Source organism: Notolepis coatsorum (assembly GCF_963971535.1).
Source record: "Notolepis coatsorum genome assembly, chromosome: 16".
NCBI lineage: Eukaryota > Metazoa > Chordata > Actinopteri > Aulopiformes > Paralepididae > Notolepis > Notolepis coatsorum.
Genome location: NC_140180.1, coordinates 83,335,058 through 83,360,849, shown reverse-complemented (window position 1 = coordinate 83,360,849; position 25,792 = coordinate 83,335,058). Strand labels below are relative to the sequence as shown.

The following is a 25,792-nucleotide window of genomic DNA, read 5'->3' as shown; positions in this document are numbered from 1 at the left end:
ATGTTTCTGTATTCTTTTTTTAAGTATAGATGTCAATATCTTGAAATCGTTGCAAAGGAGACTTATGGGCCTATAGGAACTACATCTTGTGGGGTCTTTACCTTCTTTATGTATTACCGAGACAATAGCTTCTGACCAGCTTCCTGGTGGATCTCTCTCAGATAGGGCATAGTTATAAACTACACTTAATACTGGTGTTAATTGTTCAGTGAAATGTTTATAAAATTCATTTGAAAACCCATCTGTACCTGGTGATTTATTGTTCTTAAGCATCTGAATAGTTTCCCCTATCTCCTTCTCCGTAATAGGGGAGGTTAGCTCATCCGCCTCATCTGGGGATAGTTTAGAAAGTTTAAGGTTATCTAAGAAGTTGTTGATTTTTTCTTTCTTGTTTTCCAATTGCTGTGCTTTGTAGAGGTCGGTATAGTAATCTGCAAATGCATTAGCAATTTCTTGCGTTTGCATTACTTCCATGTGTGTGCTGGGGTGTTTAATCTTTGGAACTATCCGACTTGACTGTATTTTGTGGAGCTGGAATGACAGTAGCTTGCTTGCCCTATTTCCCATCTCATAGTAATTCCTACCAGCAAATCTAAGGCCTCCTTCCGCTTTGTATGTCAACAGGTCATCTAGTTTTTGTTTGCAGGTTAGTAGAGCTTTTAAATCTTCCTCATCTCTGTTCAATTTATGTTTCCTTTCTAGTATTTTTAACTCATTTTCTAGGTTCTGTTGTTTTTCATTTCGCTGTTTCTTTAGTGCACTTGAAATTGAGATAATTTTACCTCTCATTACAGCCTTTGCCGCGTCCCATAAAATTGATGGTGAGACATCCCCCTTATTGTTGAGATCAAAATAACTCTTCAGTTCTTCACTTATCCTCTCCCGTGTGTGAGAGTCAGACAGCATGGATACATTGAGCCTCCAATATTTAAAGATTTTATTGGTACTGAGGTTAAGTTGAAGAGTTAGAGGTCCATGATCTGAGATGGTCGCTGGTTCAATGATACATGATACAACTTTGTCAATATCTTGCTTGGAAATACAGAAGTAATCTATCCGAGAGTAGCTACCATGGACCCCAGACCTAAAGGTAAAGTCTTTCTGCCTAGGATGGTGGAAACGCCATGCATCTATAAGTCCAAATTCTTTTATCATTGCATTCAGTGATCTAGATTTTTTTGAAATGGGTCCACAATCTACAGGCAGTTTGTCTACTTTTGGATTTAGTACACAGTTGAAATCACCGGCCATAAGGATAATTCCTTTGGCGTTACCAGCCAAAAGTGAGGCTATACCTTTAAAGAAATTGGGGCAGTCTTCATTTGGTGCATATATATTTAGAAAGGTTATGATTGATCCTCCTATTGACCCCAGGACCATAACATATCTGCCCTGGTCATCTGCAATTTCCTTTTCTTTGGTGAAGTATACTGATTTGTTAAATAGAATAGCCACTCCTCTCTTTTTCCCTGTTTGACAGGACGCACTATACACCTGGCCCACCCATTCTCTCTTCAGTTTCTGGTGTTCGTTCATTGATAAATGCGTTTCTTGAATGAATGCTATAGAGCACTGCATTTTCTTAAGTTCAAAAAGTTTTTTCCTCTTTATTGGGTTGTTAAGACCATTTATATTGTAACTAATACATTTAAGGCTTGTCATAATGTCATTGTATTTCGTATGTACAACATAGATCTATCTTCCATAGTATATGAGCTTGAGGCATTTGTCAAAGAGTATACAACATAAAAAACAAAACAAAATGGTCCCCTATTCACTTGTAAGGGAAAACCTAGGGCTTCCAATTTTCCAGTAAGCTGTCTTACATAAATCACAAATGAAATAATCTCCCGATGTTCTAGAGAGGTGTAGCTTTCTCTCTCAGGGAGCATATTGCACTAAGTGCAGAGAAGTTAACCACGAACGTATAGGGTTAACCTTTGCCTGATAACACAGGCTAAGTGTGATCCGTCTATGGCTCAGTCTCTGGCCTCAGAACCACATATAAATTAAAGTAGATTTGATATATTTAAATTTTCCCAACAGGTAATTAATACTCAGGGTAAATGATAATCATATTAGTCAGCAGCATGTCCATTTTTTCTTGTGTTTTACACTTATTGTAAACATTTCGTTAGTCTACTATTACTATATCTAACTGGTTTACTCATCTTTATCGTCCATGAATGATCTTAGGTCTGCGGCAGATAGTGACGTCATGGCTCCTTTCGTTCGCTGCTCTCGCCCTCTTCTTTGTGTTCGCCACCTGTCCCTTGTCAGTTCTCTTTGTAGTTGCTCTCTTTCGTCGATTTGGACATGAATTCCCAGTTCTTTTAGTGTGGGAATTGCATCCACCAGCGAGTCAAACACCTTCGTTCCCGATTCTGTTGTCATCCTGAGTCGTGCCGGGTATGGACAATTAGCGCGTATCCCTTTTTCCTTCAGCTGTTTGATGACGTGACGCACCTGACCCCTCTTCTTTTGCAGGTCTGGGGAGTAATCGTGATCAAAATAGATCCTTTTCCCTTGAAGTGTGACGGATTGTCCCCATGCGAGCTTTTTAAGCGGTGAAATGCGTCATCTTAAAAGCGGAATGAAAAATAGGCTGAGCTTATAGTGTGTCGCCTCCTCAAGACCATGGTGTTCTTTTTTTTATTATCTACTTTTTCTCCTCCTATTGTTCTGTATTTTTCTCCTATCCCAATTTAGTCGTTATGCCAATTCCCCCCTCCCCTTCCTGGTTGTTGTGCGCATTTGCCCCCTACTTGCCGGTCTAGGGAGCCCTGAAGTCTATCTCTAACAATGACGAGAAGGCCTATCGGGAGGAGGTTGATGAACTGGCAAGCTGGTGCCGGGACAACAGCCTACTCCTGAACATTGGTAAAACCACAGAGCTGATCGTGGATTTTAGGAGAATACAGCAGGTGACACACACGACGTTGTGGATAAACGGAGCTATCATGGACAGGGTGAGCAGTTTCAAGTACCTGGGAGTCCACATCACAGAGGACCTGACATGGTCTACACACATATATTCTGTGGTGAAAAAGGCGAAACAGCGCCTCTATCACCTGAGACACGGAAGCCCGCTTTCTACTCCACGGTATTAGGTGGAGACGCACACAGTCATCCAGGCTGGGACGCGTGAATATTAAAGGCAACCAACTTGTGTTCAGCTTTTCGTTCAGCGTTTCTCTGATTGGCCACGTGAGCGCCCTAGCACACGCCCTTTTCCGCTGAGAGACACGGCAGAAGCGCTGGTCGAACCAACGCGCTGGTCGAACCAGTTCAGACAGAGGTGTTTATTTATATTAATAAACATATCTACTAGAAACACTGGTGTTCTGTTGTGTGACTGTACTAAACTCTTCCACCACATGACCGACATTTGACATACAGTACACCTCCTATCTATGTTGGGATTATGTTTGGTCATAACAAAACAATAAAAATCGCTACTGTTAGTAACGCTGCCACCACCCACTTCAATGACAGAGCTCTCATATTTGCGAACTGTACTAAACTCTTCCACCACATGACCGACATTTGACATACAGTACACCTCCTATCTATCTTGGGATTATGTTTGGTCATGACAAAACAATAAAAATCGCTACTGTTAGTAACGCTGCCACCACCCATATCAATGACAGAGCTCTCATATTTGCGAATGCATAAACTATATCTTAAATTATGGCGATGTGTCTAATATGGCTGTCGCGAAGTCATTGATAAGCGACAGCCATATTAGACACATAGCCATAATTTAAGATATAGTTTATGCATTCGCAAAATATGAGAGCGCTGTCATTGAAGGGCTTCCTACAACGGAGCCCGCTGCTGCTGCTGCTGCTGCTGCTGCTGGAGCTGAAGTGATGTACAGTGACGAGTGAATCTGGTAGTTTGTTGTTAAAAACGCTAAACATAATAACGTTACGCTTTCTAGTTCAGCGCATTTCATAACTGTATGGGCTTTGTTTATACTTCAGAGGTGATGTACAGTGACGAGTGAATCTGGTAGTTGGTTGTTAAAAACGCGAAACATAATAATCAGTCAGCAGCGCTCCACTGCTACCGCAGCTGAACACAAGTTGGTTGGTACAGCAGCTGAATACAAGTTGGTTGGTACACAAGTTGGTTGCTCGCGCTGCCACTAGCTCCTTGGATTTCATTTGGGACGTGGGACGGCTGCCGCTTGCCTGCGTGTGGGGGCGGGGGGGTCGCGGCCAATCAGAGAAAAGCCGAACACAAGTTGGTTGCCTTTAATATTCACGCGGCTGGGCCACAGTGTGACTCCTGTCTCTCTCTCTGACATTTCACTGCAAATGAGTTGTGTGCAGAGTGAACGGAGCTCACCGTGGCGGTGCTTGTCTTGTTGCCACAGTGAGAATAAGCCCTGCTGTGTTCTGTGGATCCTGTTGTCTGTCTCGTTCGACGAGCCCAACGGATATGGTGCAAGTGCGGTCGGGGAGCCGGTAGCATGTCAAATGTGAGTGTGCCACACATGGAATGTAAAGAAATGAAAGTAATGGTCTTTGAATGATCAATATTTGTATTATGCTGTTTTTCTATGTGTTTTTGGGTTAGGGTTAGGCTTATACTGTAGCAATCGCCTTATATTGATGCATTTTCAGAGTTCTCAATTTGAATTGCTATTTACACGTAAAATTAATGATGCAATCCCAAGATATTGATAGTTTGGTATTTGTCAGGTAACCGGTGATTTCCTAACTAATACAATATTGTATTACCGCAACGGGTTTACAAGCATGAATGACTGTGTTCAAATTAACTAAATTCGTTTAGAGTGACTGAGAGACGTGTTTTGTTAATTATTAATAGAATTCCAGACCTACCTCCAACTCCAACGTTAGTCGTTATTCACCTACTTAAAAGGTAGAAATAATTATGGAACAAATAGATTTTCGTTTGCAGTAAATACCACTGATGCCCCATTACCAGCCATGTGTTAATTTAAATGGAGTGTTTTGATTAGGGCTGGGTTAAAAAAAATCTATTTCCGGATTTTGAATCCAGCTTCATTTTAATGAGCGATTATCAATTCATAATCCCAACGGATCAAAAAAAATAAAAGATATAATTTTTTTTCATCCCCCAATTTACTCGTTATGCCAATTCCCTTCCTGGTCGTTGTGCGCATTGCCCCACTGTTGGTCTGGGGAGGACCAGAGGTTCGGCAATTAAGTTTGGCCTTGGAATAGGAATTTTCCATTGGTTATCCCAGCCCACGTGACCATTTCTAGCATTTCACTTGGCTATAGTGACACGCATAGATAATGATTGTGGAAATACAACAAATCTACGAAACCACTTACTGAGACCAGACGTGACGTATGCAAAAGCCAATGTTCCAATAAAAAGTACATTCATGTAAATAACTGCTTGAGAGTCAATTCTTAACACATTGGTTGTCAGCCGGATATGACGATTTATCGCTTGGATGCCAGCACGTTAATCAATGGGAGGACGAGCACATTTGCGAGCGATTAAACTATTATGGCTGTCTAATACACCTGTCGCATATCAATTACTTGCTTGCAGTCAACATGTACGAAAAGGATTGTTTTTCATCAGTACATTTCCATTTTATACCGTTTTGAATACGAGTATAGTTTTGGAGATTTCTAGTAATTCCAGAGAAATCTGCGATAATCGCCCTTTACTGGAATACACAAAACACGTTGTCATTTTCCGGCTGATTTATGAATCGTTTTCAAATAAACGCTAGATTATCGAGAGTATTTGTGTTCTTATGCACGATAAAAAAGCGGGCTGAAAAATCATTTATTTGTGCCGAGCCTAACGCCACACACACACACGTTGTGAACGCTGTGAAAAACAACTCTGATTAACCCAAAACTGGTAACATAGATTCCTTACCTCAGATCAAATTTTCTGCAAAAAGATGAATCCAATTCCTGATCGCCATTCCAAATATTGATGACGTTTATTGATCCAACGTTATAGTCCGAAACGCATAATCGAAAGCTGCTCCGAGCCTCGCCAGTGAATCTGGCAACAGACGATGCTTGCCAGAGATGGGGAAACCATGGACCGGAGTTTTTCTCTGATGCACTTTTTCACTCAATCCAATCCAATGATGTGCATTACCATCCGGGAGACGATAGGGGGCGGTATTTGCCCTTTTTGAGCCGAGAGCCATTCCCAATGATAACGTCAGGCTGGATGGATGAAAAATTAATGGATATCGCTAATAAAAGAAATAACGATTAAAACCTGACTATACTGGTGGTTGGCAATGAATGGGTTAAAGAAGACGTGTCCGGCCCATGGGGACATTAACGTGTGTTGTCGCGCCTTACAAATACATTTTATTTGATTTGATTGACAAAGGTTGGAGATAAAGGTTTTAATTTAAACTAAACAAGGTTTTAAACTGAAGGGAGTTGTTGGGACTGTTGGAGTGCATCCCATGAGCTAGGGCAGGGGTCAGCAACCTTTACTATCAAAAGAGCCACTTTTCCCCCGTCCCACAAAATAAAATGCTCAGGGAGCCGCACAACCTATTTACCCTTAAAATGAAGATAACACAGTGTATAACGTTTTATATATCCCCAAGCATACCCCACATTTAGCATAAAACGCCTGACAATTGCATACCCAAAGTAATTTGCGATTTATTATACTTTATACTTATAGCACACAGTTTGTTGCATTAATGGGATTATAAAGCAACAAAAAGATTTTTATTTTTATTTTTATAACAAAGGAAAACCCCAAACTCTTATGAAGAGGAGAAAAAATACTGGCTGTGTAGACCTATTTTTAAATAAAACACAGAAGAGGAGACAAAACACTGGTGTCTGTAGACCGACTTTGAAATAAAACCCTGAACTATTCAGGTATATTTGAGTCCTTCCCTTATTTGTGGAACATTTATAAAATAAAAAGTAGTCTACTTTGAAAAAAGACTACCATGTGGTCTTACTTTGAAATAAAACACTGAAAAGGTGAAAAAACAATGGCATCTGTAGACCTACTTTGAAATAAAACCCTGAACTATGCAGCTATTAGAGTCCTTCCCTTATTTGTGGAAAATCTATAAAATAAAAAGATTTTTTTTTGTTGTTCGCAAATTTCGCACCACATATCAGGCATACAGGTACGCCTTTTGTTCAGTAAATATCTTAGTTAACCCATTCTCTGCCACCACTTTGATCATCCTAAACCATCCTCTGCCAGCGCTATTTGTCTATGGAGATGTTCACCTTCTTTGCAGGGCTATAACTTTTTAAATTGTATTGCTAAATTGACATTACTATGGCCCATTCAACATCAATTATCTATCGTTCAGGATGTAGGAACGTTTTACTTTTTCATTTACACATTCATACTAAAATACCGTCTAGAGCAGTGGTCACCAACCTTTTTAAGCCCAAGATCACTTTTTTTTTTTTGGTGAAGGCAAGATCTACCTATTGAAGCGTTGAAAGAAAAAGACAGCCAAGATTGTACTTTAAACTAAATTACTTTTATTTGCCTGTATTCTAATTACATGCAATGCTTTGGTCCAACATTAAAACGTCAAAGTAGAACTATTATGTACTTTCTCAGTCAGTGCTAAGTGCAGTCATCTTATGCAGCATCACTTTTCACATCAAAACAAAAGTAGAACTGTAATGTGGACTTTCTCATATTATTAACATTGACAAACATATTTACAATTAGCATTTTATAAAGTAGAACTGTAATGTGTACTTTCTCAGTCAGTGCTAAGTGCAGTCAGTGCTAAGTGCAGCATCAGTTTTCACATCAGAACAAAAGTAGAACTGTAATGTGGACTTTCTCATATTATTAACATTGACAAACATATTTACAATTAGCATTTTATAAAGTAGAACTGTAATGTGTACTTTCTCAGTCAGTGCTAAGTGCAGCATCACTTTTCACATCTAAACAAAAGTAGAACTGTAATGTGGACTCTCGGGGTAAGATAATTTTTTTTTTTCTTTTTTTTTTTTTTTTTTTTTTTCATGGAAAGATCTACAGGGACAGTCTCAAAGATCGACCAGTCGATCAAGATCGACGGGTTGGTGACCACTGGTCTAGAGTATAAATATGTTTTTATCGCTTTCTGCAGTATTTCATAGAACGTGAGATATAGGCATAAATGCATATATTAGATTATCAAATGCAGTTTGATACCGATCCATGCTATATTAACAACTGTACATGGTCCTAAACGTCATGACTGATCATCTGCGGGTGAACGGAGGGGGGGGGGGGGGTCGTTTATAATTCAATGACCGACGTTAAATGATTTATGTAGTGTGGGCGGCTAGGTGGTGTAGTGGGCAAGGCACTCGCCACCAGTGTGGAGACGCTAGGATTCGCGTGTTCGAATCCAGCTCTCCACATTGTTTTCAGTTTAGCTGGTCGTCCGCAGTAATACACATTGGCCGTATTACGGGGAGGGAAAACTGAAGGGTGGGGATCGAACGTTGTGAACAAGCGACTCCTACAAGTCGGTTGGTGCGCCTGCGCAGTAGAATCAGGAAGTGTCGGGGGCAGCGTGAGCCTCCCACGCGTTACTCCTCGACAACTGAGAGATCGAGCTGCGCAGGTGAAAAGATGCGACTGCTGTTACCTCAAGTACCGGAGGGGACTTGTGCTATGTATGACTTAGTCCACATTGCAGCCGGCTTGTGGGAGGCAAGAAACAGCGTTCGTGACAGGGGAGGGTTGAATTGGATGATACGAAATTGGGATGGGAGAAAATATAGAAAAATGGGAGAAAAAGTGGATCAAAAAAAAAAATGATTTATGTAGTATGGGTGATATATTGATCAGATCAGTTTGTATCGAAAATGATAAAGAAAAACGCTGAAATTCACGTCAGTCTCCTCGTAGCGTTGGGCGATGAGAGTGGAGTAAACCGATCCCAATTATGGGATGTTGATCGATGCGATCCATTTCCGGTTTGTATATTACTAATACACGTCCAAATCATGTTGATTATTGAGTTATGGCAAATATCCATATCCACGGTGTCTGTATTGAGCCCCGGGACGATAAACGAGTGGCCGGACGAAATTAGGGGACGGACCGAGCTCCCAACGGGCACTTCCGGTTTGGCAACTCGCCGATCGGCCACCAGGTGGCGGTATTGAAGCGTTGCAGAGTTGTGATGGCTCCCGCAGCATATGGCAAGGCTCCGTGAGTGAAATATGAATACCATGACGAAAATATGAAATATGAACTTGAAACACATCGTACGCCGTTATTGGCAGAATTTGCATGAACTTGAAACCCGTCGTACGACGTGAATGGCGCAAGATGTGTTAAGGACCAGCCAGTCACTAGAACTGGCTCCATACATAGGTTCCAAAATGCCATTCCGATAATGATGTAGTATAAGGAGGTAGCTTTCCAGTAAGGGCCTTAAAAATGAACTAATACCAGTGTTTGTTGCGCCTCTCTCCATAAAGGTTGAGAAAACTTCTGATATTTTGTCACATTGTGAGTAGGTCTGTGTATACACGCTACCCACCCCCAGCTCACTGTAGATGTGTTCCCCACAGCCCCTGCAAGTCCGTTTGCATGGTTATGTAGGCTATGTTTACATCAATGCTTTACTAGCACACTGGCATAAGTGCTTGTCATCCCAGCCAAGATATAGGGTTTTAACATTTCAGCAGAATTCTCTAAAGGAGCTATGCTTGTTGTAGGAGGAGCAGGAGTAGTGTCTTCACTACCACTGCTATAATACTATAATTAACTATTAATATTAATAGTGCATTCACTACCATTGCTCTAATAATATAATCTATTGCTATTTGTAGTGCGTCCGCTACCACTTCTTTAATAATACTAATATTATTAATAATAAAAATAATGGTGCGTTCACTACCTGCTCCAGTCCCTTTAACTTCACACTTAAGTCCTATTCCCTGCTTGTTAGCTTTGTTAGCCAATTCCATTTTTATTTCGGTCTTATCAAGATGTGTCTGTTTTGTCTCTCTTGTAATTATTGAGCACATATTGTAACCATCTGGGGCACAGTACCTTAAAATCCCAGGCATCCTGGCGCTGCCTTTCTGCCAGAACACACCCTGACCAACAAATGGCAACATTAAAATGCTCTGATCTGAATTTGGTGACCATGAGTAGATTCATAATGTTACCCGCTCTCTCTCTCTGTCTCTATCTATCTCTCTCTCTCTCTCTCTCTCTCTCTCTCTCTCTCTCTCTCTCTCTCTCTCTCTCTCTCTCTCTCTCTCTCTCTCTCTCTCTCTCTCTCTCTCTCTCTCTCTCTCTCTCTCTCTCTCTCTTTCTCTCTCTGGCGAACGCAAACATGTTTAGAAATTGCAGTGTTGGGGGAGCTTGATTTGTGGTCAGTACAACAAAATTTACTCTGGAACTATAAATGTTGGCAGCGGGGGAACGACTCCCGCTTAGCTCAGCACTCTGGCTTCTCACCGGGCAGCTGGGTTTTTGAGAGTGTCAGGAATATTTGCCTCTGTGATTCCAGTAGGGTAATGGCAGTGTGGCAGCGCGGCGGCACTGGTGATTTAATCATAGGGAAGAACCTTCCTCCCCTTGACCTGTCAGCCGCCACCGCCGTAGGAATTCTGAGAAATTAACTGTTCTTAAAAGAAAAGAAAAAGGCTTTTATCCACCCAGCAGTTTAGCTTAGAGTTTCCCTCCCTCTTCTCTTCTCTTCTCTTCTCTTCTCTTCTCTTCTCTTCTCTTCTCTTCTCTTCTCTTCTCTTCTCTTCTCTTCTCTTCTCTTCTCTCCTCTCCTCTCCTCTCCTCTTATCTTATCCTCTTCTCTCCTCTCCTCTCCTCTCCTCTCCTCTCTGCCGTATCATTCTAGCGGCGTTATGAATTAATCCCTGTCTATGGGTTTTGTGTTCTGCAGGGATTGATAGCGTTGCAGAGCTGCCTCCCATTTCTGATGAATAGGAAGGCGTCAGAGTCAGACCGCTGTACTGTACTCGCCGAGATGTGTTCTGTATTTATGTGCTTAAGTTTGTCTTTGCCTCGCTCACTCATTCACACGCACATGAAGCACACACACACAAGTTTCAGTGATTTATGTATCTCCACATAAATTACAAACAGGCATGGGACATAAACATTGTAATTGCAGTCGGATATTCCGAGACCTTTCAATTACATGCGCTCAATTGACAATCGGGTTGTCACACGTACAGTGCGCGCACACTGTCATCTAATCTGTGTGAAACTAGAGTGTGTCAGACTCCCTTACTGTGTTTAAGCAGTGTGATGTGTCTATTTGTGTTTTAGGTGGCCAACCTGGCGTGCTCCATCTCCAACAACGAGGAGGGGGTGAAGCTGGTCCGTATGGCAGCCTCCCAGCTGGAGATCCTCTGCCCCCAGGTACCTGACTCTACGCCCAACCCCCACTCACTCACTCACTCACTCGCTGACGTTTCTCTCCCCCCCCCCCCACCGTCCCCCGCCCTGGACTCTTTCAAACCTCAGCCTTTCATTCAGTCAATGCCCAGCGCCCATCCCCCAGTTTCAGAGCGCTGCCAACCTTCCCATTCCTCAGCCAGGCCTCTCCAGTCTGCTTACATCTCCTGCCAGCTCTCATCCTCGCATCAGTGCCGCCCGCTGCCATTCATACTTTCTGTCGTTGCAAAGTTCTTTGTCTCGACCCTGGCCCTATAATTCTTGATTCCTTGACCATGGGATTATAGCCCTGTAAGATTGTTGTAAACTGAAAGGTGTCGGTCCGTGATGCTCGTGTTACACTTCACCCATCTCATCCCTAGCCTTGCCAACCCCCCATCTTCTCTATACCCCTCTCTCCCGCTAGTCTCTCTACCCCTCTCTCCTGTCAGTCTCCTTACCCCTCTCTCCCGTCAGTCTCTTTACCCCTCTCTCCCGTCAGTCTCTCTACCCATCTCTCCTGTCAGTCTCTCTACCCATCTCTCCTGTCAGTCCCTCATTTCTCTACCCCTCTCTCCTGTCAGTCCCTCGTTTCTCTACCCATCTCTCCTGTCAGTCCCTCGTTTCTCTACCCCTCTCTCCTGTCAGTCCCTCATTTCTCTACCCCTCTCTCCTGTCAGTCCCTCGTTTCTCTACCCCTCTCTCCTGTCAGTCCCTTGTTTCTCTACCCCTCTCTCCTGTCAGTCCCTCGTTTCTCTACCCCTCTCTCCTGTCAGTCCCTCGTTTCTCTACCCCTCTCTCCTGTCAGTCCCTCGTTTCTCTACCCCTCTCTCCTGTCAGTCCCTCGTTTCTCTAGTCCTCTCCTGTCAGTCCCTGGTTTCTCTAGTCTATATTGCAGAATTTGGCCTAATCTGGACTGAAATTCCGTTTTCAGGAGGAGATTGAACGTTTGGTGCAAAGCAAACATGACCGGGGAGTCCCCCCGGCGGGGACGCTACAGCGTGTTACACACCACACGCAGCAGTGTCCAAGCGTCTCGCTGCTTCGGTGTTAACGTTGTCAAGAAGCTAAGAAATTCCACAATAAGCCCTAAATTCAGAGCAGATCAGTATCCTAATGACTTTTATGCCTCCGATAAGCGATAAGGTGTTTTGCAAATTCTGTCAACGTACCGTGGACTGGACCCGCAAAAACACGTGCGAAGATCACTCGCTAATCACTGACACTATTGTGATTAAATAGCTATGTAACGTTACAGTACATGGGACTATAGATGGAAATTATAGCTTCTTGCTAAATCTGGTGCACCAATCCATTTGTTTAATGCAAATGATTGTCAGTACACACTGTCCTTTATAAACGAAATAAACTAAAGGCCTAAATTATGCATTACTATATTTCATCACAATACAATAGATATAGCTAGGCTACTGACATTGTCATTGTGATAATGTCAGTAGTAGCTAGCTGTATCTATTGTTTACACTTGAAATGTGTATTTGTATTTTGTGTGCATTTTTATTTTGTCACAATATTATTTGAAAAATATTGTGTAAAATCGAACTGTATTTCTGAGTTGCAGCACTTAAAAACATTAAATGGACTGTTGTATCTTATTCAATTGTGGACATTTATTCATTCCCACTTATTAGACACAATTTCTGATGGTAAAATGAGCATAAAAAGCAAAATACCGAATTCTGAAATATTAAAACGGAAAAAACTGAATTTGGGAAAAAATAAAACAGATTTCATATGGCTCTACTCTCCTAACGACTCCTATTCATCCAAAGCTTTGATATCCCACAGATGTATCGCTCCACACACCCAAAGAGCAGCCTTTCATTCATTCCTTCAAAATGCTCTGTCCCCCCTAATGACTCCCAGCGATGAATCAGCCTTGCACTGTAGTCCAAATACGGGGGGGGTCAGGCAATCAACCTATGCTAATATTGTGGCTGAGGGCTCCGCTGTAATGGGGCTTTAATGGTTGTAATTGGGTGATTGCAGGTGATTAATGCAGCGTTGGCCCTGGCTGCCAAGCCCAACAGTAAGGTGGCCCAGGACAACATGGATCTCTTCAAAGAGCAGTGGGAGAAGCAGGTCCGTGTCCTCACTGACGCCGTGGATGACATAACATCCATTGACGACTTCCTCTGTGTTTCTGGTAAGTGGGACTCACCATATACGGGAAAGGGGACTCCTTCTTGATTTGCAGAGCTTAACACTTTCGCGGCCACTGGGATCCGTCTAATCTCACTCTATACGCCCAGCATATCATAACAACCTTTCATTGTGCGTGAGGCTGTTTGTAGAGCTAAATCTATACTTTATATTATTGCTATCTTTCCATTGTCATTGTCAGTTGACACTATAAACCGTCCCTTCAATATGCCTTAAATAAATAATTTTTTCATCAATACGTTTACATTTTATAGCGTCGTGAATATGAACTATATACCGCAATGTTCTGGGGTATTTCCTGGAAGGCGAGATACAGAGCGCTAAGCTAATCACGTTAAATCGAATGGCGTTTTGGCTATACACAAGCTAGAGCTAAAACTTAAAATGCATATTATCGGTATCATGGTCCACCATGAATGCATGAAAGGGGGGGGGGGGGGGGGGGGGACGTCGTTTCTGATGATTGATTACCAATAATGGCATTAGCCTCATACGCTGACTGGGTGGTTGGCTATCAAAGCAAGGCCAGATCGGGCTGTAATTTACATGAAAAAGCTCTTACCGTGGGCCGGTTGGATCCCAAAACAGATTTCCCAGTTATCGATCGATATCTGGTAGATCGATATGTCCATTGGCTGATGCTATATTCCTTTACTGCATACTGAATTCAGCGTCCCAAAAAGTATTCCAGGCTACATGCTAGAGGCATAGCTTCAGGCTAACAAAAAAAAAAAAAAAACACCGGTCTGTAACAGGGAACACTGCATTATCGAGACAGCGCCCCTACGAGGATCTGGCCGGTAATGCACTTTTCCGAATTCCAAGAGTAGGGTAAATCTGCAGTGCCGCTCGGTGACATTGAGTAGGATATTACAATGGAATAAAAGCCAAAACAACCTTGCTACGTATATATATACGTGGTTGGCCCTCAAGCGTTGGATCCGAAACATGTATATATATGTGGTTGACCACGAATGTGTTAACAGATAATCATCCATTTATTTTTTAAAGGATAAAGCGGCAGCCAAACTCTTCATTGGAAGGCTGCCTGAGTCGTTGGACACGATTTAGATAAATATGTGGCAAAGTATTTAAGAGCATTGTTAAGAGGTGGTGAGACGGAGCTCTCACTCTGCGGGCAGGGTGTTAGTCTTCCCTGGCGGGAGCCATATGTAGAAAAGCCTGATTGGGCTCTACGAGAGCTTGAGCATCAGCGAGAACTGCCTGAAATTGGCATCCTGTCACATGTGTGAAGACACACAATCGGCCCGTCAGGCCTTTAAAGAGTTCTCATTAAGCATGACTCCTCTCACCTCCAAACCCAAGGACGCACGTTTACACAGTGGACATTTGCATTTTACAGGCTCCCCATTAATAATGTCTCCTGCCCTTGTCCTTCTTATTAGTCTTCTTAAGCCAGGGACAATACAAACATGGCGTGAAGGATGAGGATCTCCCACCTTATTTCACCGCTTCATCCCGCCCTTGGAGCGTAGGTCACAGAGTGAAAACACCCCCGCTTTTTTATTCTGAGTCAGGCTCGACTGACATGCCGCTTGCATCTTTCCCCACGCAAACATTGCAGTAGGGTTAGTTTGTACTTGTTGTTCGTAGTATCCGGTTAACTCTTCACCACGGACATGTTGGTAGGCAAACAACAGGTGACCGTAATCAAACGGATGAAGGTGATTTATAATTTAATAACAACCATGGCCAGCGAGCTGAAGGGCATTGTGTCCTTTTGGTAGGGAATGCATGACATGTTATGAGAATAACATCTAGGTAGTTCTGTGGAATATGTTGTCGACTGCTTAATTGTGTATTTCAGATGCAAAGCACCTCATGGACCGGCAGGGCACTTATGCTATGTTCACACTGCAGGCAAAAGTGGACCAGATTTATTTTGCTCATAATGTGACTCGGATCAGTTTGAACAGCACAAATCACATGGATTTCGGCCACTTTCATAATGTGGTCCTAAATCGGATACAAATCATGCAACAATTACGTCACAATTGTTTACATCCAACTTTATTATTAATTTGCACATGCAGATGAGTTCAGGAGAGTGATCAGTTCACACTGGAATCTGGTATTGGCCACATTTGTGAACAGCCAAACAAAACAAAAGAAATCTGCATTGAGCTCTAAGGCTTGCTGTTTGTACATAGGTAAGACTGGCTTCACACCTATGACACTGCGTGTCCTTCTTTTTCTTTGTGACTCCCAGAGAACCACATCCTGGAGGATGTGAATAAGTGCGTGATCGCTCTGCAGGAGAAGGATGTCGACGGCCTGGATCGCACAGCCGGGGCCATCCGTGGCCGCGCCGCCAGAGTCGTCCACGTGGTCACGTCCGAGATGGACAACTACGAGCCGGGCTTGTACACAGAGAAAGTCCTGGAGGCCACCAAGCTCCTCACCAACACAGGTACCCCAGAAAACCCATATCTCACTAATGGGATCACTGGTACAAGTGCCACAGTTAACTGTGCTGCTGCCCATTTTGTGGTTCAGTTCATTTCCTTTGGGTTTTAACTTGAGGCATGATCGAAGCCAAAAACACTGGTCTCGCTAATTGGAAAGTTGACACGAAAATCCAAATGGCTTTTGGGATTGTGGCGTGTGTACAACATGCTCATTTAACGGAATGTGAAATGTAATGAGAAACAACATGGCTTCAAAGGGCTATACCCACAAATAATGCACTCAGAAGTGTTTATTTTATTTTATTTTCTATTTAACAAATCATTTTTACCCTGCAAATAGTGTGTGGTCTTAAGCACAACAGAAGAGGAGGGGGCAGCTTGTGCTTTTACTTTTGTTTTCTAGGAGTTTTCTTTTATTTCTTTTATTTATTCTACTTTGTATAGATCTCTTTTGCACTTAAGGCTAATAGGTCTGTAGGTTACTAAGTGAATTAAATGGTCTGTCAAATGCAATGCTAGAATCGGATGGATTACAACAGACGAAACAATACGATAATGGGATCTCCAAGGATGTCAAGTATCACCTCTGCTAGATGAATGGTGAACAGGGGGACTTGGTTCTGAATTGCCCCCCTCTTTCTTGCTCTCCCTGATCAAGTACAGTGTGAGGCTCTTGGTGCTGCTCTTGGTGCTGCGGCGCAGCCTGACGGGGGTGCAGGTCTCACAGTGCGTTTGGCTATGATATAGAGGGAATCTGAATGACTTTTGATAAGACGGATTTAATTTGTAGAAGCGGCCGCCCCATTTAGTTCAGTTACAAGAACAAGATAAATGACCCAAGAATGTGACTCACACATTCAGAACAGTAGCCAAGCGCTGTCCTGGCCGGCAGCCTGATGCCAGTCGATTGAATAGTCGTCTATGAGTAAGGCTTTATTTTCCATAAAACTATGCACATAAAACTTAAACAAGTTTTTAAAAAGATGAGGTAGTTGTAAATCCATCACAGCAATGTTTTGTAATGGATTTACTGTTTATCGCACAAAAACGTAGCATATTTAATGTACAGCTGGTCAGAAACTCATTGTCAGGAGAAAATACTGTGTGTTGGCACGTGGACATCTTAGTGATGTTTTATGGCAATTGGCAAGTGATGACAAATCCTTGCCCTATTTGATTTGATATAATCATAGTAAGTTTATTTATTTTCTATGTAGAAAAGAATACACACAATTAATTCCTTGAGCTTGACTCATGATAGTTATGAATAAATAATTTTACTGAAATTGTCAGTGAATGTCATACCCATAACTGATTCATTCACCCCCTCCTCCAAGGTAGCCCAATAGAAGTAAGACCATTTATTCGGTGTAACTGTATAATGACAAATTAACATTTTTGTTTAAAAGACAAAAGAAATGTGATCACTAATGAGATTTACAGCTTTTAATAATGTACAGTTTTTCTAAATTACATTTTGTTCGTAACCTGCCTTGATGAATAATTGAATATATTAAAATATGACTGCATTTTCTTCTTGCCAGCCATTTAAAAAGAGAACATGAACAGTGATAGGAACACAATGTTAAACTAATGCTATTTAAGTGCATACATTTTCCAGGTTTTTGATATTATGATTACAGGACATTTATTGTGGAAATGGGCCTCGCCGGAGTCCTAATCGACGCTTAAAATGCACTACCAGATCCTTTCCATTTTTTTCTGTTTTAATAAAGTGAATTAATTCTAAAAGCTCATCCAGGGTAGTTAACATGAGGAAATTGGAAAACGGTGTGTTGTGACTGCAAATGCTTTCCTTGAATTTCTTTTAAACATAATTTTTCTCAAAGCCCAGAGCCTGGCCTAAATGCATCGTCTTTCCCCAGATGCACAAAATATTCGAGACAAGAGAGACAAAGGACAATGACAAGTTTATTGTCATCATACAAGTACAGTACAACGAAAATAAGTTTGGCATCCAACCAGAGTGCAAATGTAACAGTAAAGTGCAATAGTAATATACAATGTACAGATGATTAAACTAGATATAAAATATATAAATGAGTACTACTGAATTATAGTGCTAATCAGATGCATGTACATGGTTGTGGTATTAATATGTACATTGATATAGGTATAAAGACACTGGTAGTAAGTCATACTGGCCAGCAGCGTAACTAGTAATAGTAGGTCAGGGATATGTACAGATATAGATTACTATCTACAGATATGTAACAAGAGTTATATGCAGCTATGTACAGACAGGATAAAAAACGGTAAGAATAAATAATATATATATATATATATATATATATATATATATATATATATATACAGCATTATTGTACATGCCATCATACAGAGTTATATGGGTAGACTATAGTTGAGGTAGGTAGTTAAGATTATATGAAGACATGTCACACGACCCTCTCTTTTCCTACCAGTCCTATTCTTATTCCTGCTTCTCTGCATCCTCGCTTGCACCACAAAGGCCCTGGTTCAATCCTGAATGAGAATGCGGTATTAATGCAAATGCATCTAGGCACCCATGGGAGGAACCATTACATCATAGATGGGGACAAATATGTGTCTGCTGGGACAGCTTTGTGGAAAGCTGTTATGGATCAAGCTAAATCAAGGATCCTAACTCCCCTCGCGGTCTGGCTAGTGGGCTTGTCCTCTCTTGTCCTAGCATTCTCCTCTCTGTTCCCCAGGTGACCCTCAGTGCTGACGACGTAACAATTATGTACAAGTCGACAAGTAGCCAGACGGCGCAAAGCATGTTCTGACTGTCGACGTTGTCTGTACTCTCCACACGTGTTAACCATTCGGAGGCCCGGTCTGTTTTAGTTTTTTGGAATCATTTATTTTCAAGACTGCAGAATTAAGGCTGTCGCTGGTTCTCTGAGAGAGGGGCATGTTGATATTAATTAGAAATGCGTATTTGTGGTTTTTGTCAAAAAGCCTTTGATGGCCTCTGGGCAAGTATGGATCTGAGAGGAACTGGGGCATCACTGCTTCAATAAGCTCTCAACACAGCACTGGAGCTGTCAAGAGTGTGTGATTGGGAGGTTTATACTGTACATTGTTTGTTTCACCATACACAAATTAGGCTTGGCTGACAGCCTTCGACCCAGAACTCAGCATTGTTAAAATATAAATATACTGGTACATTCTGCAGTTACATCACTACGACAAATGTAAATTAAAATAGTTCAAATATTCTTTATAATGGGACGGAAAGTCCTGGAGAGGACATGATGGTATTGTGCTCAAACGACACCCTCTTGAGGTTCACACTGACCTTGTCAAACAGTGCCTTTTATGTCCGCTGCCCTTGCAGCCAGGAAGCACTTGCAGACAGATTTGCAGCTAGATGAGCTGATTCCGATTAGGACATAAACAAATGTAGTGAAGGGTTTGGAGTAGGGATGTCCGATATTATCGGCCTACTGATATTATCGGCCGATATCGGCATTAAAATGTGATATCGGAAAATATCAGTATCGGTTTAAATTTTTTATTTTTTATTTTTTTTTACATTTCTATAACCTTTATTTACCCAGGCAAGCAAGTAAGAACAAATTCTGATTTTATTTATTGTCAAAAGTATGCATAATGTTGTGTTAATTCCACAACAAGAGATATGTAATGTTAATTACCTGAAATTATTCAATTTTTTGGGAGGGGAAACCCTGCATATATCGGTATCTGTTGATATCGGTTGATATCGGAGATTAAGAGTTGGACAATATCGGTATATCGGTATCGGTAAAAAAGCCAATATCGAGCATCCCTGGTTTGGAGGCAGATTCAATTGGAATTTGTAATTGCTTATGTATGTAAATATGTATATAGCCTATATATAAAAACATGTGTAATCATATCTCCTGTGCTGGCACAAGCACTACCATAGTGTGGAGTGGAGAGATAACACACAATACATATAATAAATTTTTTAAAGCTAAAAAGTCAGCTACAAGCATGGGTACATTGTTTGTAATGATAAACAATGTCAAAGTAACGGGCGGGTGTATTATTTCAAGATAATAAAGTAGCGGGCGGCTAGGTGGTGCAGTGGGCAAGGCGCTCGTCAACCCCCAATGCAGGAGACGCTGGGTTCGAGCCCAGCTCTCCGCATTGCTATCAGCTTGGCTGGTCGTTCATACTAATATAATTGGCAGTATTAGGGGGTGGGAAGCTGATGGGTGGGGATCGGACGTTGTGGACAGCAACTCCTACAGGTCGGTTGGTGCGCCTGCACAGCAGAATCAGGAAGCGACAGGGGCGGTGTGCCCTCCAAACGCAGACCCCCGACGCTGAGAGATCGCGCTGTGCAGGTGAAAAGATGCGACGGCTGCCTCCTCGAGTACCAGAGGGGACACGTGATGTAAGGCTTCGTCCACATTACAGCCGGCTTGTGGGAGGCATGGCCTAACTACGTTCGAGACAGGAGAGGGTAGAATGGACCTGTCTCAAAACCCTGCCCTCTTTTCTTGATCCTCCAATCACAGCTGTTTGTACGAGGAAGTCCGAGGTAAGAGACAGCTGTGATTGGAGGATCAAGAAAAGGGGGCAGGGTTTGAGATAGGTCTATTGGACGATACGAAATTGGGATGGGAGAAAAATAGAAAATGGGAGAAAAAGTAGATTAAAAAAAGATTAAAAAGTAGCTATAATGTAGCTATAATGAGTTAATAGATCAAAAGCAGTACTGGCATGTACCGTAGGTTACTTCATGGCTCATCTCCTACTCTGGGTATTCAGTAGATGGTGTCAAAGAGGCAACTACCCATGTGACCTCCGGATACTAGTAAAACATTTAGAAATATTAAATTACCAATTATCTGGTAAATTAATTGTGTACATTAATCGACTACTTGATACAATTATCAACAGATAAATCGATAACAAAATAATCGCTAGTTGTCTAGTTCTAGTTTCATAACAGTGTGTGTTTCATGCTAATGTTACACGAGAGGAAAACAACAACGTAGTTGGGCGAGGGTGCCGTAGTTGGGCACCAACGTCCACGTTCACGTCACTGAGGGAAAATAAACTATTTTAACTAGGGATGCTCGATATTGGCTTTTTTACATATACCGATATTGTCCAACTCTTAATTTCCGATACCGATATCAACCGATACCGATATATGCAGGGCCCCCCCCCCCCCCCCCCCCCAAAAACGGAATAATTTCAGGTAATTAACATTACATATCTCTTGTTGTGGAATTAACACATTATGCATACTTTTGACAATAAATAAAATCAGAATTTGTTCTTACTTGCTTGCCTGGGTAAATAAAGGTTATAGAAATGTAATTTTTTTTATTTTATTTGAAAACCGATACCACATTTTAATGCCGATATCGGGCGATAATATCGGTAGGCCGATAATATCGGACATCCCTAATTTTAACTTAACCGTTCTGCTATCGTTACTCGAGAAATTATATATTTTTTTCAGAGGAATTTAAACGTCGCAAACTAATCTTGTTTTGCCGTTTTCTCTATCTCCTCTCTTGTCTCTCTCTCTGTCTGCACGAGGAGTGGGGCTGTGCTTTTACACACACTCGCGACTCGAGTCGTTCACACACGCACGCACGCTCTGTGTTTATAGCTCTGCTCGTGACGAGAATACCTGCCTGCGCATGCTCAGTGTTGAATTCAGTGATGACATCGTTGTCGTCTGACCCTGCCTAGGCTTCTGGCAACGAGAGCTCAGGAGACAACACGTCGTCTAACCTGACTGCCATTTTCACGAGTGAAAATGCAACGTTATGTTTTCCTCTCGTGTAACCCTGGCCTCAGTCTAGTTCAACAGTATAATATATATTATGTGGTCTCCTTGTGTCTGTGCTTCTTTTGGTTCTGCAGCCACCTACACTCACTGAGCTAGAGTGACATTTAGATTTGAATGTCCTTATCTACCTCCCTGTCTCTTTCATTTTCTATCCCTCTTCCCACTTTCTCTCTCCTCTCTCTCTCTCTCTCTCTCTCTCTCTCTCTCTCTCTCTCTCTCTCTCTCTCTCTCTCTCTCTGTATCCCTCTCTCTCTCTCTTTGTACCCCTCTATATCTCTATCTATCTCTCTATCTCTCCATCTATCTCTCTCTCCCCTCTCTCTATCTCTCGCTCGCTCGCTCGCTCTCCTCCCTCTCTCTATCTCTCTCTCTATCTCTATATCTCCCTCTCTATCGCTATATATCTCTATCTCGCTATATCTCTATCCTCCCTCTCTCTATCTCTCTCCTCCCTCTCTATCTCTCCTCCCTCTCTCTATATCCTCTCTCTCCTCTCTCTCCTACAGTCATGCCACGGTTCACTGAGCAGGTTGAGGCTGCAGTGGAGGCCCTCAGTGCCAACCCCACCCTGCCTGTGGACGAGAACGAGTTCATCGATGCATCCCGCCTGGTATATGATGGTGTCCGTGACATCCGCAAGGCTGTCCTGATGATCAGGGTGAGTCAACACAGAAGTATTTATGGGCTGCTAACTTTCCCTTGTCTCCTCTTCCCTCTTCTTCTTCCAAGACACTTCCTGATGATACGGTTAAAATATTAGATAACCACATATTATTAAAAGACCCAACGTGAGTCACTCACGCCATACACCAGCTCTGCACCTGCTAGAGAAAGAGGAAGCAACAAAGACAAAAAGTACCTTCTAGACAAGTCGAGAGTGAAGTCTGGCTGTACCTTGTAGACAACTCCAGAGTGAAGTCTTGCACGGTACAAAACTCTTAATAGGATGATGATTGATTTTCTTACCGAGGATCAATGGGACAACAATTAAAGACGTAGCCAACTTCTAGCTGCTGTCAAAGGAGAGAATTGAATGTATATTATGCAGGTAAGCACATTTTGTTGGAATAACATTACACACATCGTCTGTCTCCCTCTAGCTTAGCCCAGGTCCAACATGTTGGTTGTGTGTGTGTGACGGGTTGTTTTGATTGCTCAGATTGTTGTAACTTAGCTAGGACTCATAGCTTCTCTCTAGTTAGTTAGTTGTAATTATTTATAGTGACTGATGGTGCCTATTATTGATAAAGATGGCAAAATGTCAGCTGGTGACGTTATGTATTCAATGGCTTGCTAGCTAGCGTTGGCTTTATCAAGGTGCCAAAGCTATTTTATACTTGTGGATCTGGGGGGGGGGTTCTGACGCTGGGATCATCACAAATGCATGTTTTATGATGGGGTTTGGTAAAATAGACGTTACCTTTGTCAGCAGGTGCACCAAAACCCAGTCCACTCTTGCTCCGAAGTATCTGAGTCAGAACAGGAACAATTTAAATAAATAAATAACGTTAGTTGGCTCTAGGCGATCGCCATTGCCGAACGTTAGTTGGTTCTAGTCTGGAGATAACATTACATCCAAACAGCCTGTTTGAAAATACTAGAATCCAACATAGTCTGGTGAAAACGCACCTTATGGATGGATCGCCACCGTTTGTCCTCTTCATAATAATCTCCCATAGTTCGCTCTAGCCGATTGCCATTGCCGAACGTTAGTTGGCTCTAGTCTGGGGTGCTCTAAACTCTCTAAACGACAGATAATGTTTCATCCTCGGCGGATTTGACTATAGTATTTTTATGATTTGCCAGAAGTGCTGAGTCCAATGTAGTCTGGTGAAAACGCACCTTATCATCCATAAGTGTGATAGTTTTGTCCTCTTCATAATAATCTCCAATAGTTCGCTCGCCATTGCATATAGGCAGTTCGCAGGCTAGTGGCTACTACTGTGCCCAGCAGTGAGTGAGAACCCCCCCCCCTGCAGTAAACATGCCCAGTTCAAAAGGTAGGCGATACTGCCACCTATCAGGATTCGATCGTTATTTCAATTTGAATTCACTCGGAGGTACCAGGATCACACAACAAGCTCCGGCTGACTGTTTAGTATAATAATAATAATAATAATAATAATAATAATAATAATAATAATAATAATAATAATAATAATAATAAAAAATTAAACGAGTATACTTGTTTTTGGCATTCAATGAGTTAATGTTTGTTGTTTACAAGAGTAGAGGAGAGATACTGTACATCCATTTTCATATCCGGAATAGTCTTGCGTAGCCATACCCAGGGAGCGAAATAAACTTTTTGACTCACCGGCCAGTGGCGGGTAGATTATCTACCCGCCAAGCATATTTCTTACCTGCCAAATTTTTTTTGATTAAAAAAAGAATATATATATTTTATATAAAAAAATTTTTTTTAAATAAAATATATATTATACAATCATACTTGTAGTTGTATTATCTGCGAGACATCGCCACCACGCAATAAGTCAAAATGCTCGCTATCTGCAAACAGCTCCACTGTCTGTGTGTATACTTGAGTAGCCTCCAGCTCCAGCAAGGATTCTCCGGCGCTGCAGCTAGACCCTATATTCATCTAGACCCTACATTCAGCATGCAAGGATTCTCCGGCGATGCAGCTGGACCCTATTGGTATAATGTTACGGTTCTTTGGTCAAATCACATTCAACATGCCCTCAGCTAGAATACGCATTGAATCAATGTTATAAGACATTGATATCAGGAGCTATCTGTAGCTACTGCTAGCCCGCTAGATAACGTTGACAATTTAGTTTACTGGGACATATAGATCTAACATGAGCTAGCTAACGTGAGCTAGCTAACGTGAGCTAGCTAACGAGGGAACGGAGGTATTATGCACTAGAGTCGACTATTGCTGGAGCATTTGTTGATATCAGCAGCTATCAGTAGCTAGCCAGCTAGATACCGTTAGACAATGCCTCGTCATGTATTAAACTAAAAGTGAATAGTTGACTGGGTCATTGTTTAAACAGTAACGGTAGCTCATGGAGGTCCGCTCTTCTAGACTAGAGCAGACTGCCTCTGTGTTGATACGAGCAGAAGCCCTTAGCCAATAGTATCCCGCTGCAGGGCTGGGCGGATATGACTCGTTGCCACGGTTTTTTTCAAAATAAGAGTATCATACGAACCGAATGTTGCTAACTGCCGGAGCCATCGATATTATGACTGGAGATGCGCTTGGGGCGGAAATGAGACCTGCACAGATTTTCAAAATAAGAGTATTGTTATGAACTTGATTGATTGATTACACGCCACACGGCGGGCAGACCTCTCAGTGGGAGGCGCCAAACGTAAAAACTGAGCACCAATGGCGGGTGGCGGGCTCTAAATTCGCCCCCTGGCCATACCCCTCTCCACACTACGTTAGCTCTGTGTCAGGATAGAGGTCTGACTGAACCTATTATCTCTACGCTATAGAAGGAAAAAACACTCTGGCTTTTTTGTATTTCTTTAAACCAATCATAATCCGGGGCGGTGCCAAGCGGAAGGGGACGAGAATTCCGACTGAAATAGTTGGCCAATGGCTTGCTTATAGCCACAGTCTATATCCTGTGATTCAGAATATAAGCGGAATAGCGTTTTACCACACATTTGCACATGTACCACACATTTATTTGTTTTACTCTGAAGTAATTGTAGATCTTTCTCATTCGTTCTTGATAACCAAGTCACCAGTCACTTGAAACCCTTCATTCACAGTTAGATGTTTTTGTACGTTCGGAGCGTCGGAAACACCAACAAATGTCTGAAGCCTAAAAAAAGAATCGGGTCGGCGGTCGAGCCCTGGTGTGAGAACGATGGTCTCTTCCTCTCCCTCCTCTGGACACGAGCCAAACTGTCGGCTGTAAATAATGTTCTTCCACTTTCATATGTGTAACATGCTGTAGCAACTCATGTAAATGTCAGTGTTTGTTTAAGAGAGCTG

At 42.1% G+C, this 25,792-nt stretch overlaps 1 protein-coding gene across 1 annotated transcript in view; it reads left to right on the top strand.

Moving 5' to 3' along the window:
- The window catches only part of ctnna1 (catenin (cadherin-associated protein), alpha 1), a 213,982-nt gene that overhangs the window by 124,091 nt on the left and 64,099 nt on the right, over window positions 1–25,792 (top strand). The window contains exons 10-13 of the mRNA XM_084331643.1: window positions 11,293–11,385; window positions 13,411–13,567; window positions 15,815–16,015; window positions 22,326–22,477. Coding sequence (XP_084187769.1) covers window positions 11,293–11,385; window positions 13,411–13,567; window positions 15,815–16,015; window positions 22,326–22,477 — 603 coding nt within the window. The remainder of the gene's footprint in view (window positions 1–11,292; window positions 11,386–13,410; window positions 13,568–15,814; window positions 16,016–22,325; window positions 22,478–25,792) is intronic.